The sequence below is a fragment of the Oncorhynchus gorbuscha genome, linkage group LG26, assembly GCF_021184085.1.
Source record: "Oncorhynchus gorbuscha isolate QuinsamMale2020 ecotype Even-year linkage group LG26, OgorEven_v1.0, whole genome shotgun sequence".
NCBI classification, from domain to species: Eukaryota; Metazoa; Chordata; class Actinopteri; order Salmoniformes; family Salmonidae; genus Oncorhynchus; species Oncorhynchus gorbuscha.
In genome coordinates this window covers 13,686,605-13,699,966 of record NC_060198.1, presented here as the reverse complement: position 1 = coordinate 13,699,966, position 13,362 = coordinate 13,686,605, and the positions used below count along the sequence as shown (strand labels likewise).

Genomic DNA, 13,362 nt, shown 5'->3' with positions numbered 1-13,362 from the left:
GTCATGCCCTCTTCACGACTGTCTTGGTGTGCTTGGACCACTATAGTTTGTTGGTGATGTGAACACCAAGGAACTTGAACTTCAACCTGCTCCACTACAGCCCTGTCGATGAGAATGGGGTCATGCTTGGTCCTCCTTTTCCTGTAGTCCACAATCATCCTCTTTGTCTTGATCATGTTGAGGGAGAATTTGTTGTTCTGGCACCACATGGCCAGGTCTCTGACCTCCTCCACATAGGCTGTCTCATCGTTGTCGGTGATCAGGCTGTTGTGTCATCGGCAAACTTAATGATGGTGTTGGAGTCGTGCCTGGCCATGCAGTCATGAGTGAACAGGGAGTACAGGAGGGGACTGAGCACGCACCCTTGAGCCCCCATGTTGAGGATCAGCGTGGATAATGTGTTGTTACCTACCCTTACCACCTGGGTTTGGCCGTCAGGAGTTTGTATGATATGTTACGTTTCGTATGTTTTTATTCATTTGTGGGTGTCCTTCACCCATTTCATGTGATATGTTACGAATTACAATTCGTATTATAAGTTACACATTTGCAAACATACAATATGTTAAAAATTTGCAAAACTTATTATATGTTACGAATTCTAGCTATGTGGCTAGTTTCTCGGCTAGTGGTTAGGGTTAGGGATTAAGGTTAAGTATAGGAGTTAGGTTAAAGGGTTAGCGTTAGGGTTAGGGAAAGGGTTAGCTAAAATGGTTCAATTTAAGGTTAGGCTTAGTGGAAGGGTTAGCTAACACGATAAGTAGTTACAAAGTAGCTAAAAAGTCATAAGTAGTTGAAAGGTTGCTAATTAGCTAAAATGCTAAAATTATCCATGATGAGATTTGAACTCACAACCTTTGGGTTTCAATACATTCGTGTTATATGCCCACCCATCCTCCTCAACCAACCACCCTACTTTAGTTTTTTGCCTCATGTAACCATACTAAACGTAATATATCATACTCATTTGAGTGTCCCGGCTTTATGTTTACTATGATACGTCTAGTCTATGAGACCAGGCTGGTGTATAAGAAGCATGAGATTGAAGAGTGGTGGTTTTAATCGGGTTTGCACTGTGTTTGCATTGTGAATGGTATTGGTGATACAGGACAGAGTGAAGATGACCATTGGCTCATGCGCTGAATTGTTGGTTTAAGTGATTTTTGGGGCCTTTAAATTTGGGCCTACCATATTCTATTTCCGGAGGGTTCTTTCCAGGATTTGGAGTTAGCAGAAATGAGAAATGTACAACGGGGTTTGTCATCTGACTGAAAGAGCTCAACAAGACGGCGTTCTTTTTCTCAGTTGGTGGGAAATGTTTTTGTGAGTTGAATCTATACTGGTGCAGTACATTCTCCTGGTTAAGGTTGTTGACATCCTTTCGGAAGGTGGAAGCAAATTTCTGTTTTAACCGAAATAGATGTTACAACTTGAAATTGAGCTTGTCCAAACTGAGGTTTAAAGAAGTAATATAGGAATCAAGACACCTCTTTGCTGCTCTACAGCAAAGCCTGTTACAACATTCTAAATCTCTGTCTACAGCCTTTTGGACATTCTCGTTTTGGACTTTGTTTGGGAACCAACACCATGCCTGTAATTGTACTGGAGGCCAGTGATTTGACCAGCCCTCTGTCGCTGGTGCGTATGTGGGCTCTCCTGTCCGGTTGCCTCACCTTCAGCCTGGTAGCCTCACTGGTTTCCCCAGAGCTGACCTCTGACACCCACCAGCCCGCCTTCAAGATCCTCTGCATGCTCACCTGGTGCGTCTTCTTCATCCTCACCTTCCTAATCCACGTGGTCAACATCATCCAGTTCCACAGCCTGGTCCCCTTCTCCTGGAAGAACCTGACCGTGACTGTGGCGGCTCTCGCCGCCCTCATGACCTTCAGCGCCTCGGTCACCTTTCCTTGGGCGGTCATGGGTCATGAAGGTGTCTGGCCCCGTCCGATCGCCGCCTCCTTGGCATCGTGTCTCACCTTCCTGGCCTATGCAACCGAGGCCTACCTCATCCGCACCCAGACCCAGGACCAGAAGGGCTACATGGCCAGCGTACCCGGCCTGCTCAAGGTGCTCCAGCTCTGGGGAGGATGTGAGATGATCGTCCTGGTGGTGGAGCAGGTCCGTGGAGCTTTGATAAAAGGAGCTGGGGTAGGGTTGGCAGCTGTGGGTTGGCAGCTATGGGTATCTGGGGCGGTGCATGCCCTCTGTCTCCTAATGTCCCTGGGTACAGTGATGGTGGTTCTAGGGGATTGTGCTGGGCGATGCCCTCTGCCCTTTGACCGCCTGCTGGCAAGCTTCAGTCTGACAGGGGTGCTTTTCTATGTGGTCGCCACCATACTGTGTTTTACCAGAGTCCTGGAGCAACAACACCCCAGCCAAGAGTTCACAGACAGGAAAACTGGGCCCACCCTTGTTGTCATGGAAGCGGTGATGACCAGCATTACTCTGCTAGCTTACACAGTGGACCTGGCCTTCTCTATCAAACTGCTGCGGGATAGGAGTCATGCCTGAAAAAGACACGCCTGGATAGTTGACCTTCAGAACACATAACATGTACATTATGGATATTAACAACGTCATCGTGTATTATAGAAGAAGGGGACACATTGCCAAAGTCTGAAATATTACGTTCTGTTGATGTCAATTGTATATTGATTGGAACCTTGAAAATGAAGAACAAATGTCATAGATATTTTCATGTACGATATCATGTGCACAGTTTTGGGGATTATAGTTCCAGCACATGTAATTTAATTAACTACATGTTGCAGTAGCTTGGTGGTAGTTTAACTAAATTCAAATATTTGTAGTGTTTTCAGTGGTCAATTACTTGTTTGCCATGTAGTGATGTAGCTTTTACTGCAACTGGGTAGTTCCGCCAATTCGGTGCCTTTTTGAGATTCTTTAATTTGGTGAAAAAAAACCTGTTTGATTTCAACTCATTTGAACATTCTGTCATAATGAGCACGTGTTCAACTTAATAAAAAACTATTTTTCTTATCTCAAAAGGTTAAATAAAATAAAAACGATTATTGTAAGGGCCTATCAAGTGCCAAATAAAGTAACAGGGTTGACTGTAACAGGGTTAACGATTTCGCCTTAAATTAGCCATGAATCCCCTTGTGACAAGTGGAATGGAAGCTTGTTGTGTACAACAGGTAGGGGCAATTGAATGCAAGCGTCACCCCAAAAAATGTAAGTGTCAAAATATTTCTAGCCTATCTATGAGTTACAGGGTTGACATGTTATGCTCGACCCACTCAATGATCCATAACAAAACACCAGGAAATAGCCAAAGAGAGTGGAACCAGCCCACCTGCTTTTCCAGAGGTTTGATCCTCACATTCTAAATGTAATCCGTCAGTTACTAGTTACCTAAAATTCTAATCGGTAAAGTCATTTATGGATTACCTTAGCTCAGTAACATCATTTGATTACTTTCAGTTACTTCTGAATTACTTTCCCCCTTAAGAGGCATCAGAAGAAGACGACAAAAATGGATCCATCAAATGTATTTTGTGTGTCATCACTCGCTCAGGCGGAACAAAGTTATGCTGCGTTTGTAACCAAGTGAGAAGTGCGGATTTACCACATACGACTGGGAAAAGCCCACTTTAACGACCCTCCAACTGGTCATTACTAGTGGGAAACTGGTCTATCATCCTGAGCGCCCACTTCTTTCACATGCTGACTTCTGACGCCACCGACTCGAAATGACCTTGATATCAGCATTTTCTGCAGTTAATTAAATGCAACAAAACAATATTTATAAAAAGCAATCTATTCATATGGTTTTGAACGCTATAATTTGTTGACAAGCATGATGGCTGTACTTTTAGTGTATTAGTTTACACAGCTTGTTGGCCATTAGCCAATCAGTGTTCAAAGTACATGAATGCCTCCAACTGGTATTTACGACTTCACAACTGGTAAATTCCTACCTCCCACTTGGTTACAAAGCAGCAATTCACTTGCACCGTTTTTCAAGGCTGAATCGAATGTCATTGAGAAAACAGAAAGGTGTCATAATGTATTTTTTTCCCCCTGCAAATGCCCTTTCTGAATTGAAAAGTAATCAACAAAAATGATCATTCTAGTCTTTCAAAAGTATCTGTTCTCTGATTAAAAATATTTTTGCTGGCAGCTAACCGATTACAGTATTTTTTTTTTGTATTCAGATTACATGTTACTACCCAGCTCTGCATTAACACTATTATTTAACTATTAGATGTTCAATGTTTCTTTTAGTCAGAAATGATTTAAACAGGAATAGTTTTACCATATTAAAACAAGAGTTCAGTTCATGTAACAGGGTTGACCTTAAAATGAGGCACAGATTCCTTAAAACGAATCACTAATCACATTAAATAAATAATCATCTTCAGAAATGACTGTAAAAGCAACAAAATGACTAAGGCTTTACAATGATGGTGTATACTTGGATATATTTTGGGTTTAAGTGGGTTACAAACTTCCTGGAAGTCACAGAGGATGCGTGGAGGGATATTTGAAAAAGCTGCATTTTGGCACTTGAGAAAATCTTTATTCAAAAAAAAAAAAAATCTGATTGATTGAATTCTCCATGTGGTTTATATTAAAGAGCACTTCATTGAAAATAAAGGGGTTTTAAAATGTAATATTGGTGCACAATTTTTACTTAAACTATCAAAAGGTACTCATTTCGTGGAACAAGCCAACTGCCCACTACATTTCCTAAATTTAAAAAATATATAGCTAAAAAAAAGAAAAAGAATAACTCAATATTAGGATGGTGTTCCTAATGTTTTGTATACTCAGTGTATATTTGTATACTCAGTGTATATTTGTATACTCGGTGTAGCTTTACTCTAGCTGAACTTTTCCAGTCTGAAGTAATTGGTAACTTGGTAAACCATTTTTATATTTCTTAGATTTGTAAAATAAATGTGAAATAATCAATCATTTTCATCTTTTGAAACTGACATACTGCACAACGATTTGACTGATCCTGAGACATACACATATACATAAGAAGACTACAGTTGAGACTTGAGAAGCAGTGAGGGCGTATTAAGGGAATAAATACATTAAGGGAATAAATGAAAACAAAAGACTAACATGACATGTATTTCTGTGTCACAACTCATGACCATAACCCAACTGGGGAGTTGGTAAGCAGACAAATGTCATCACACTGCAGATTTCAGATTACGATGCCAACTGCCATGTTTCTATCTGGGCAGAATTCTCTTTCATCTTGTCTGCATGCAAGGGGCTTAGTGATTTCATTTAGAATACTTTGAGTTTGTAACTTGTCTTGCATATTGTTCTGTCTTTGAGAGATGAAAGATACACAGTTAGGAAGGAAGTGATTGAATTGATAAGACATCTTGAACAAGCAAGGTATGGTGCAATTGTTTCTCAACACTCTTTGTTTATTTTTGGTATTGCCTAGTTTTCTATAAGAGTTGGAATAGAGTCTGTGACGAATCTAAACCTAGTCTAAATGTAATTTGTATAAAGTAAACATGTGCATTAAATGTAATGTAGCTAGATTCCAGAGATGAGTTTCTGTAGTGGATACAAACATGTCACAAATGTGTTGGGGGAGTAGCAACAGTTATAAGTCATTAACACTAGATGGCGATGCTTTCATTACCATATAAGCCTTTAATTCAAATAATTCAACTTCAAACTAATTGCACTTTTCTCAACCAAGGTCAATCTTAAACTGTGTGAAAGTCATCAAATGTGGAGGTGAAAATAAATCCAACTGTGATTCAATTACATCATGATCGTGATAGTACTCAATACCGCATCAACGTCAGGACCATCAGCAGGTTTACATTTTAAAAAAAAAGATAGAATTCCATTATATTATATAAGAACAAGCAATGTTATGTTTATTTTTTCCAATGGATTCAATGACACAAATACTAATCTACTCTTTGAAATCAAGAAACTCAATGGTGCATCATTTCAAGTGAATGTTGTGCATTTAGTTTGCGTGTTAGTGTATATGATGGCTAGATAGTCTAGAACAATTATTGCTTATTTTTTGTAGTATTCTGAGACGATCCACAGTGGAAAGACCCAGAGACCAAAGTTACAAAGTGTATCTGTGTCTGTGTTTCGGGAACTTTTTTAAAAATCTGTGACATGTATTTTAAGTCCATTTTATAGTTCTAAAATAAAAAAAATAAAAAAAATAAAAATCCGAAAAATGTATGTATAATCAATCCCCGAAAGGGTTCGGGTTGATGATCCTACTTATCTACTTTGATTACTCTAGCCTTGGAAGACGTTAATGATTTTTTTTTTTCACTCAGGAACTCTGTGCTTTCAGCAGTCAGCTGTCAACAGGCTGGGCATGAAGTGAGGCTCAAACAACGACGCAGTACGTGGAAGTGATAACAATAAAACGTTTTGTTACTGTCCTGTAAAACTGGTCATATCCATTCAGTGGATTTTGTAATCGTGCTTTGCTCGAGAGATGATGAACTCGGGACACGGTAAGGTCGCGCTTGTTTAGGCAAAACACACCTCTTTATCGGAGTTTCAGTTTTGACACCTTTGGCTTCGTCGTCGAGAAATCTCACGTAGCCAGCGGTTTACAGAGATTTGTTTTTCCACAAACGACTTCGTTGTTATTTCGTCAAACGAACCGTTTCGAGCAGGGGTTTCACAAGAGTGAATGTTGAAATGTAAAAGCGAGAGTTGTTTTGACACAATTAACGTTAGCTAGCTAGCAACTAGCTAAGTTAGTCATTAGGTGTATATGCATCCCAAACTAAACTAGGGAGTTTGCTAGGGCTTTGGTTTACCCGTAGCTAAACGCTAGCGAGTCACTGTTAGCTGGCAAAGCTAGCAGTGTATGCATAGTTTATTATGCAACATAAACTTACTGATCGATACAACATTGCCCGCGTTTCCTTATAGTTCATAACATAAGCAGGAAGTTGCTTTCATGTTTTAAACTGTTCTTTGAAGCAACTACAAAGCCAGATTGGTAACGTTAGTCATTGCATACGTGCGTGCAGTAGTTAGTTATACTGTTCTGGCTAACATTTATCTCAAAATGCAGACTGTGGGTAAATTGGAATACATCTTTGGAAACATTTCTCACCTGAGCAAATGTTTGAGTGATGACCACATCATGAAACCTGCTTAGTTACACAGCAAGTCCAATGTGACGTTAAGTTAGTGTGTGTGTTGTGCGATTGCACATGTTTGATGTGCAAAAATCTGTATGACCATTGTTGATTTTGTTCTCTTTGGCAGATCATTGAACACTATGGACATGTGAGACTCGACATGAATGCAGACGCTGAGGCGATGCTGGATTGAATGGCACTGAGGATACGAGGTAAGTACTTTGCCAGTAAATTTGACCCGATCATTGATCCATTCTCTGACACAACTGACCTTTGAGACAGGGAGGAGGAGGGGGGGGGGGGTCTGGGGGAGGAGAGAAAATAAAAGATCATGAGAAAGAGAGACACTGATTTCTGTATCACACAGCCTTTATTCTATTGGAAAATATTGCGATTACAGCAGCAGTCAAGGACAGGTTCTAGGCGAACTATAAAAAGACAGACAGGGCTCGTGGTAATGCCTGGAGCAGAATGAGTGCAATGGTATCAAATATGTGTTTTGATGCCATTCCATTCGCTCCTTACCAGCCATTATTATGAGCCGTCCTCCCCTCAGCAGCCTCCACAGATCAGTATGTCTCTTCTCAGCCCAAAACAAATACAAGGAAATAAACGTTGTCACTGACGTTCACTGCTGCTGAGACGAGGGCAGAATGCCCTCTGCTGTTAGTCTTTTTTGAGCAGACCTGAGGTATTTGTCAGGTACTTTGAAATGGATTTGACTAATTGGCCAAGTGAAAAGTAAATGGCTCTCTGTGGCTGCCATTCAGCACTGTGATACAAAAATAAACAAGTCCAATAAACAAGTCCTGTAAAGTGATTGTTCAACCGTTTTCCTTAAACAAATGTATCTCAAGAAAGACTCAACAGTTTTGGTTTAGCAACCTTTTGCACTTCTTGTAGGCCTAGGCTTGGCCTTCCTATTCTGCATATACAAGGTGTATTTGTTTTCCATGGAGTTTCCCATAGGCCCGTGTGTAAGGGCTTATCTGTTTGTGCTATTGATCGTATGTTTGTGCTATTGATTATTATGCGATGTCCTGATAGTGTGTGCGAAACCTCTCCAAATGGTATTTCACCATGGTAACGGTTTGGTTACAGTGTCATTGGTTAATGATCCAGTGTTGGTTGCACCCTTTTTACACTGCCCTCGAGCATGAGTCATTTCAAGGGACCTCATGTGTACTCAATACAATATTGTGTGTGCTAGGCAAGCTACCGTTAGGCAAATTCTGAAATCAAATTCGACTAATTCCGTCTCTACATCCTTTACGTCACTCTCGCAACACACATCACCTAGCCTACCACTAAGGTTATTAATAGAATTGCTCTGTGTTTTAGTCAAAAGCACTTTCCCCACATCTGAAAAAACACCATCCACACAATAGACATGGCCTTGAGTAGTGTGAAATCCTCTGGAATTGTGTGTCGAGTTATAACGTGTGAAAGCGAGAGCATGGATAGAGTGCCGAAGCACCTGTTTAAGACTCACTAAGCTTAGCCTAATTTCTGTAGCAGGTCCATCAGAGAAGTTACGCTTGTCCATCCTCAGCAAAACACCGGAGGCATAGTGAAATGGATGTCTGGTATACAGTAGAAAGGAAAATGAAAAGCGAGCCTTCTGTTCCTGTCAGGCAAAAGCTGCCGTGAAACAAATGTTTTGTTTTCCCACTGGTAGTCGTGGCGACTGTTCACTTTGACCACATTGGCACATGTGGTCGTGAGGTCGAGGTCTTAGAAGGTCTCACGTTCATTTTAGGCCGGATAGTGACCCCCTACATAACAGCTTTCTGCTAACTTAACTGATTTGAGAACAGGCTGAAATGTTATGTCTTTTTCTTTTTTTTCAAGCCGAACATCCCACGCTTGTTGTTTAACTTTGGCGACTGATGACGGATCTCCATCTATGCTGTTTTGCAATGTCATAGAACAGGTGTGTGTAGGCTGTTTTCTTCACAGTGCAGAGGCCTCCCTGTAGAATGCTGGTAATACCACACTGCAGTGTGTTATTGTGCCTGTCGTGAGACTGGGAAAATGTGCTGTTTATCACAGTTTTATACGGGGCCTACGGATTACACCCTGTTGACTCGGCACCTGTTCATGGCTTTGCCCCTGACTCACTACTTGGCCACCTGCTCACCTAAATATTTCCATGAAGTTGGTCTATTTTTTTAATACTCAAGCTCATTTCTGATCCTTCATCAGTCACCAAATTACCATTTCATACCATTTTGTAATGGCTCTTTATTAGGGTTGCACATTTTGGGGGATATTCAGAGGTGGAAACTTTCCCTGGGAATTAATGGAAATATATGCAAATGAATATGAATACCATTTAAATGTAGATGTTTTTTGCATTGGATGTATTTACTATATCTTATGGAGACAAAAATAAACCTTTTACCTTATCATAAGTAGACATAATTGCAAATGATTAAATCCATTTCTATAATAAAAATTTGGTTACGAATTGAACTTTAATTAAATGAGTTGACTCTTCACATGCGATGATTTCACTGTACAACAAAAGAAAGGGAATATTGAATGATCCCCAATTATCCAACCCATCTCCCAAAAACGTTTTCAACATACAGCTGTAAAATGATACAGGAAGACTTTAGTTTCTAGACTAAGGCTTCCATGTCTTCTCCCTGGACCTCATCAATGTCCATCTCTTGAACAACAGACTGGGGCCTCATCTTCACTGTCACTTTCCAACCTTGAGGATGGCTCATTGTCACGCTCAAAAAGCCAAACATTTTCCCGGATGGCCACCAATTTTTCAACCCTTGTATTGGTCAGCCTGTTGTGTGCTTTGGTGCATGTGTTTCAAAACAAGGGCCAGTTGCGCTCTGAGGCGGCTGATGTTGGTGGGATTTGGAGGATGATGGAGGCAACAGGGGAAAGAGCCTCAGATCTACCAAGTCCCTTCCACCAAGGTGGCTGATGAGATATGTTGGCATGACTGCCATATTGCATCTCCATCCCAAAGCCCTTTCTTGGAAGTGTACTTTGCCAGACTGCCAAGAACCTCGCCCTGATCCAGGCCAAGGTGGTGAGACACGGTAGTGATGACACCATAGGCCTTGTTGATCTCTGCACCAGACTGAATGCTCTTGCCAGCATATTTGGGGTCCAACTTGTATGCTGCGGCATGTATTGGCTTCAGGCAGATGTCTTCACACTTTTTGATGTATTTCAGAACGGCAGTTTCCTCTGCTTGGAGCAGCAGTGAAGTGGGCAGGGCAGTACAGATTTCTTCTCTTACATCTGCAAGCAGAGTCTGAACATCAGACAGGATGGCATTGTCTCCCTCAATCCGTGCAATGTCTACTGCTATAGGTTTCAGGTTGCTTACCACTCTCTCCCAAAACACATCATCCAGGAGGATCCTCTTGATGGGGCTGTCCATATCGGCAGACTGTGTTATGGGCATTTCTTGGAGAGACTCCTTTTCCAGGAGACTGTCAAACATGATGACAACACCACCCCAACGGGTGTTGGTGGGCAGCTTCAATGTGGTCCTCTTATTCTTCTCACTTTGCTTGGTGAGGTAGATGGCTGCTATAACTTGATGACCCTTCACATACCTAACCATTTCCTTGGCTCTCATGTAGAGTGTATCCATTGTTTTCAGTGCCAAAATGTCCTTGAGGAGCAGATTCAATGCATGAGCAGCACAGCCAATGGGTGTGATGTGAGGGTAGGACTCCTCCACTTCAGACCAAGCAGCCTTCATGTTTGCAGCATTGTCTGTCACCGGTGTAAAAGCCGTCTGTGGTCCAAGGTCATTGATGACTGCCTTCAGCTCATCTGCAATGTAGAGACCGGTGTGTCTGTTGTCCCTTGTGTCTGTGCTCTTGTAGAATACTGGTGATGTAGTTAATTATTCATTGCCCACGAACATTCGACCACCCATCAGAGATGATTACAATACAGTCTGCTTTCTCTTATGATTTGCTTGACCTTCACTTGAACTCTGTTGAACTGCATCCAGCAAATAAGTAAATAAAGCATGTCTGGTTGGAGCAGTGTAGAACATTCAGAAATCTCTTCCAATACACATTGCCTGTGAGCATCACAGGTGAACCAGTTGCATACACAGTTCGAGCAAGACATTCATCAGCATTTCTCTGAATACGTTCTTCCATTGGTTCAAAAAAAGACCATGAGCTGTTGCTATCAGTAAGGTGTCTGTAGTAGAGGGACTTTTCTCAGAGGTTGCATGTTGTGAGAGCTGAGGGAACTTTATGCACTTGGCCAGGTGATTCTGCATATTTGTTGCATTCTTCACATATGATTTGGCACAGTATTTGCAAATGTACACAGCTTTCCTTCTACATTAGCTGCAGTGAAATGTCTCCACACATCAAATAGTGCCCATGGAACTTTCCAGTTAAGATTAGAAAATGAGTAAATCAAAACCCAAATACAATTCCATGTACAGATAAATAGTTAAGCAGTTAGATTAAACAATTAATTTGTAATATACATGTTTTAAAATGAAATGGGTGAATGTTATGGAAACGGGTGAACAGGGATGAATGTGAATTTACACTCAGTTAGCAGGCTCAAGCAAGCTAAAACCCACATGGTAGCAGAAACTTACTAGCAGAAATTGTTAACAAGTTAGAAATTATTTAAACACAGTTTGCTGTAGGCTACTATTTACTAGTTAACAAAAAATCATGTATGTCCTATAAAATATATTCACACCACCCAGTATTGTAATCAAAACTTACCAGAAAGCATGTAGTCCTTGGCTCAGACAGTGTAGTAATGTGGGCTCAATAGCATCTCATTAGTGTGCAAGATCTTGAGAATCAGCTGTGATACAAGAATGCACTGTGCAAGCAGAGGTTTGCAATTCCTTTGAATTAGTGATAGTTTAACCAAAATATGCCGCAAGAACCAGAATTGCCTTATGTGTATCCCACAAAAAAATGTTTACTGTTATAAGCAAACTTTTTTTTTTTTTTTAATGAATTTAAGCAAAATTCCCCAAATTCCCTTAACTTCCCATGGAAAATTTCCATATAAAATTCTGGAAATTTACCGGAATGTTTCCGACCCTTTGAAACCTACTAGCACTGAGTTGTTGACTCAACTGTAGGGTTGTGTGTTGTTGCATCATGGTCCATGTCACAGGTTAGCCATTCAGAGGCCGTAACAGGTGTCAGAAAGCTGAGCAATTGTGGAAACTCACCACATTGCCCTTCCACAGTTGATCAAGTCCAACAGGCTCTTTCTATCAACCCAAACATGTCTATGCAAGTACAGATCAAAGCTGGTGATGTTTAACTCCTTGGAATGGCATTGTTGTTGGTTTTGATCTGAACAGGTTTGACTGGGATTAAGGCAGGAAGGCACAATAGTTCAATAAACAGGCTTTTCTTTTGGCCTTGTTTCCCATTGCCCTCGTATCCTCAAAATGCACTCTCTTATCAGACAGACAACAGTTGATGCATTAGGTGCTTAGGTTAACTGAACCTTCATCTGCAGTGCAACCCAAAACATTATGTAAATCAATCATTTTGTCTCTTATGAGGAAAAATACTTATCCATGTTTCACAATGACTCATCGTTGTGATTTGTGAATCTGGAATGTGCTCTATGCAGAGCCCTGTATGAGAAATGTAGGCAGAAATATTTTTTATGCTAGTTGTTGGCCGTTTCTATCACCATTATTCTCCTCTTGGCAAGACTGACATTCTTCCCGGGACACAGTGGGCTTACCCAGATGAAAATGTAGGGCCTTATGATTCCGGCGATGCGGATAACATGGGCGAAATTTGGTAATAAAATGGAATCAACTGTAAAATGTGGAATATTGCAGAATTTTCCATAATTTGGCTGAAATCGATTAAAAACAAGAATCAGCATTAGGCCTAATTATTGTAGTAGCCTAAATTATTTCATAATTGAAAAATTACAGACGAGTAGGCCTTGAGAAATAATTACGTTTTCGTATTGTTTTTTTTGAGAGGGGGGTCGTGCGTGAGACCCGTACGTCATTTTGAGAAACATGTCGAAGAGGCCGTCTGAGGGTCAAGTCATCAAAAAAACATACAGATTTGACATCAACATACTATTGATTGGACCTGTAAAAATATGTGTGATGACTACTTAGTCTGAAGCCCATGTGAAGAACAAGGAAAAGCACTGTGTTAGCCAGAGCATGCCTCTTCAAATGACCATTACTAGTGCAATCTCATTAACAGATTCAAGA

At 40.8% G+C, this 13,362-nt stretch overlaps 2 protein-coding genes across 4 annotated transcripts in view; both read left to right on the top strand.

The window, feature by feature from the left end:
- Window positions 1-1,587: 1,587 nt before the first annotated feature.
- On the top strand, window positions 1,588-2,511 carry LOC124016463 (myeloid-associated differentiation marker-like). The gene has a single exon (XM_046332037.1). It carries the CDS (start codon window positions 1,588-1,590, stop codon window positions 2,509-2,511), a length of 924 nt encoding a protein of 307 aa, XP_046187993.1.
- A 3,801-nt stretch (window positions 2,512-6,312) lies between these two features.
- LOC124015253 (testis-expressed protein 2-like) overlaps window positions 6,313-13,362 on the top strand; it is a 66,468-nt gene continuing 59,418 nt past the window's right edge. Inside the window, exons 1-2 of one of the 3 annotated variants that reach the window (XM_046330358.1) lie at window positions 6,313-6,491; window positions 7,261-7,345. The gene's annotated coding sequence lies outside the window, so the exon portion shown is untranslated. Of the gene's footprint in view, window positions 6,492-6,663; window positions 6,684-7,260; window positions 7,346-13,362 lie in introns of those variants that run through there. The other 2 variants (XM_046330356.1, XM_046330357.1) reach the window with 2 other exon arrangements.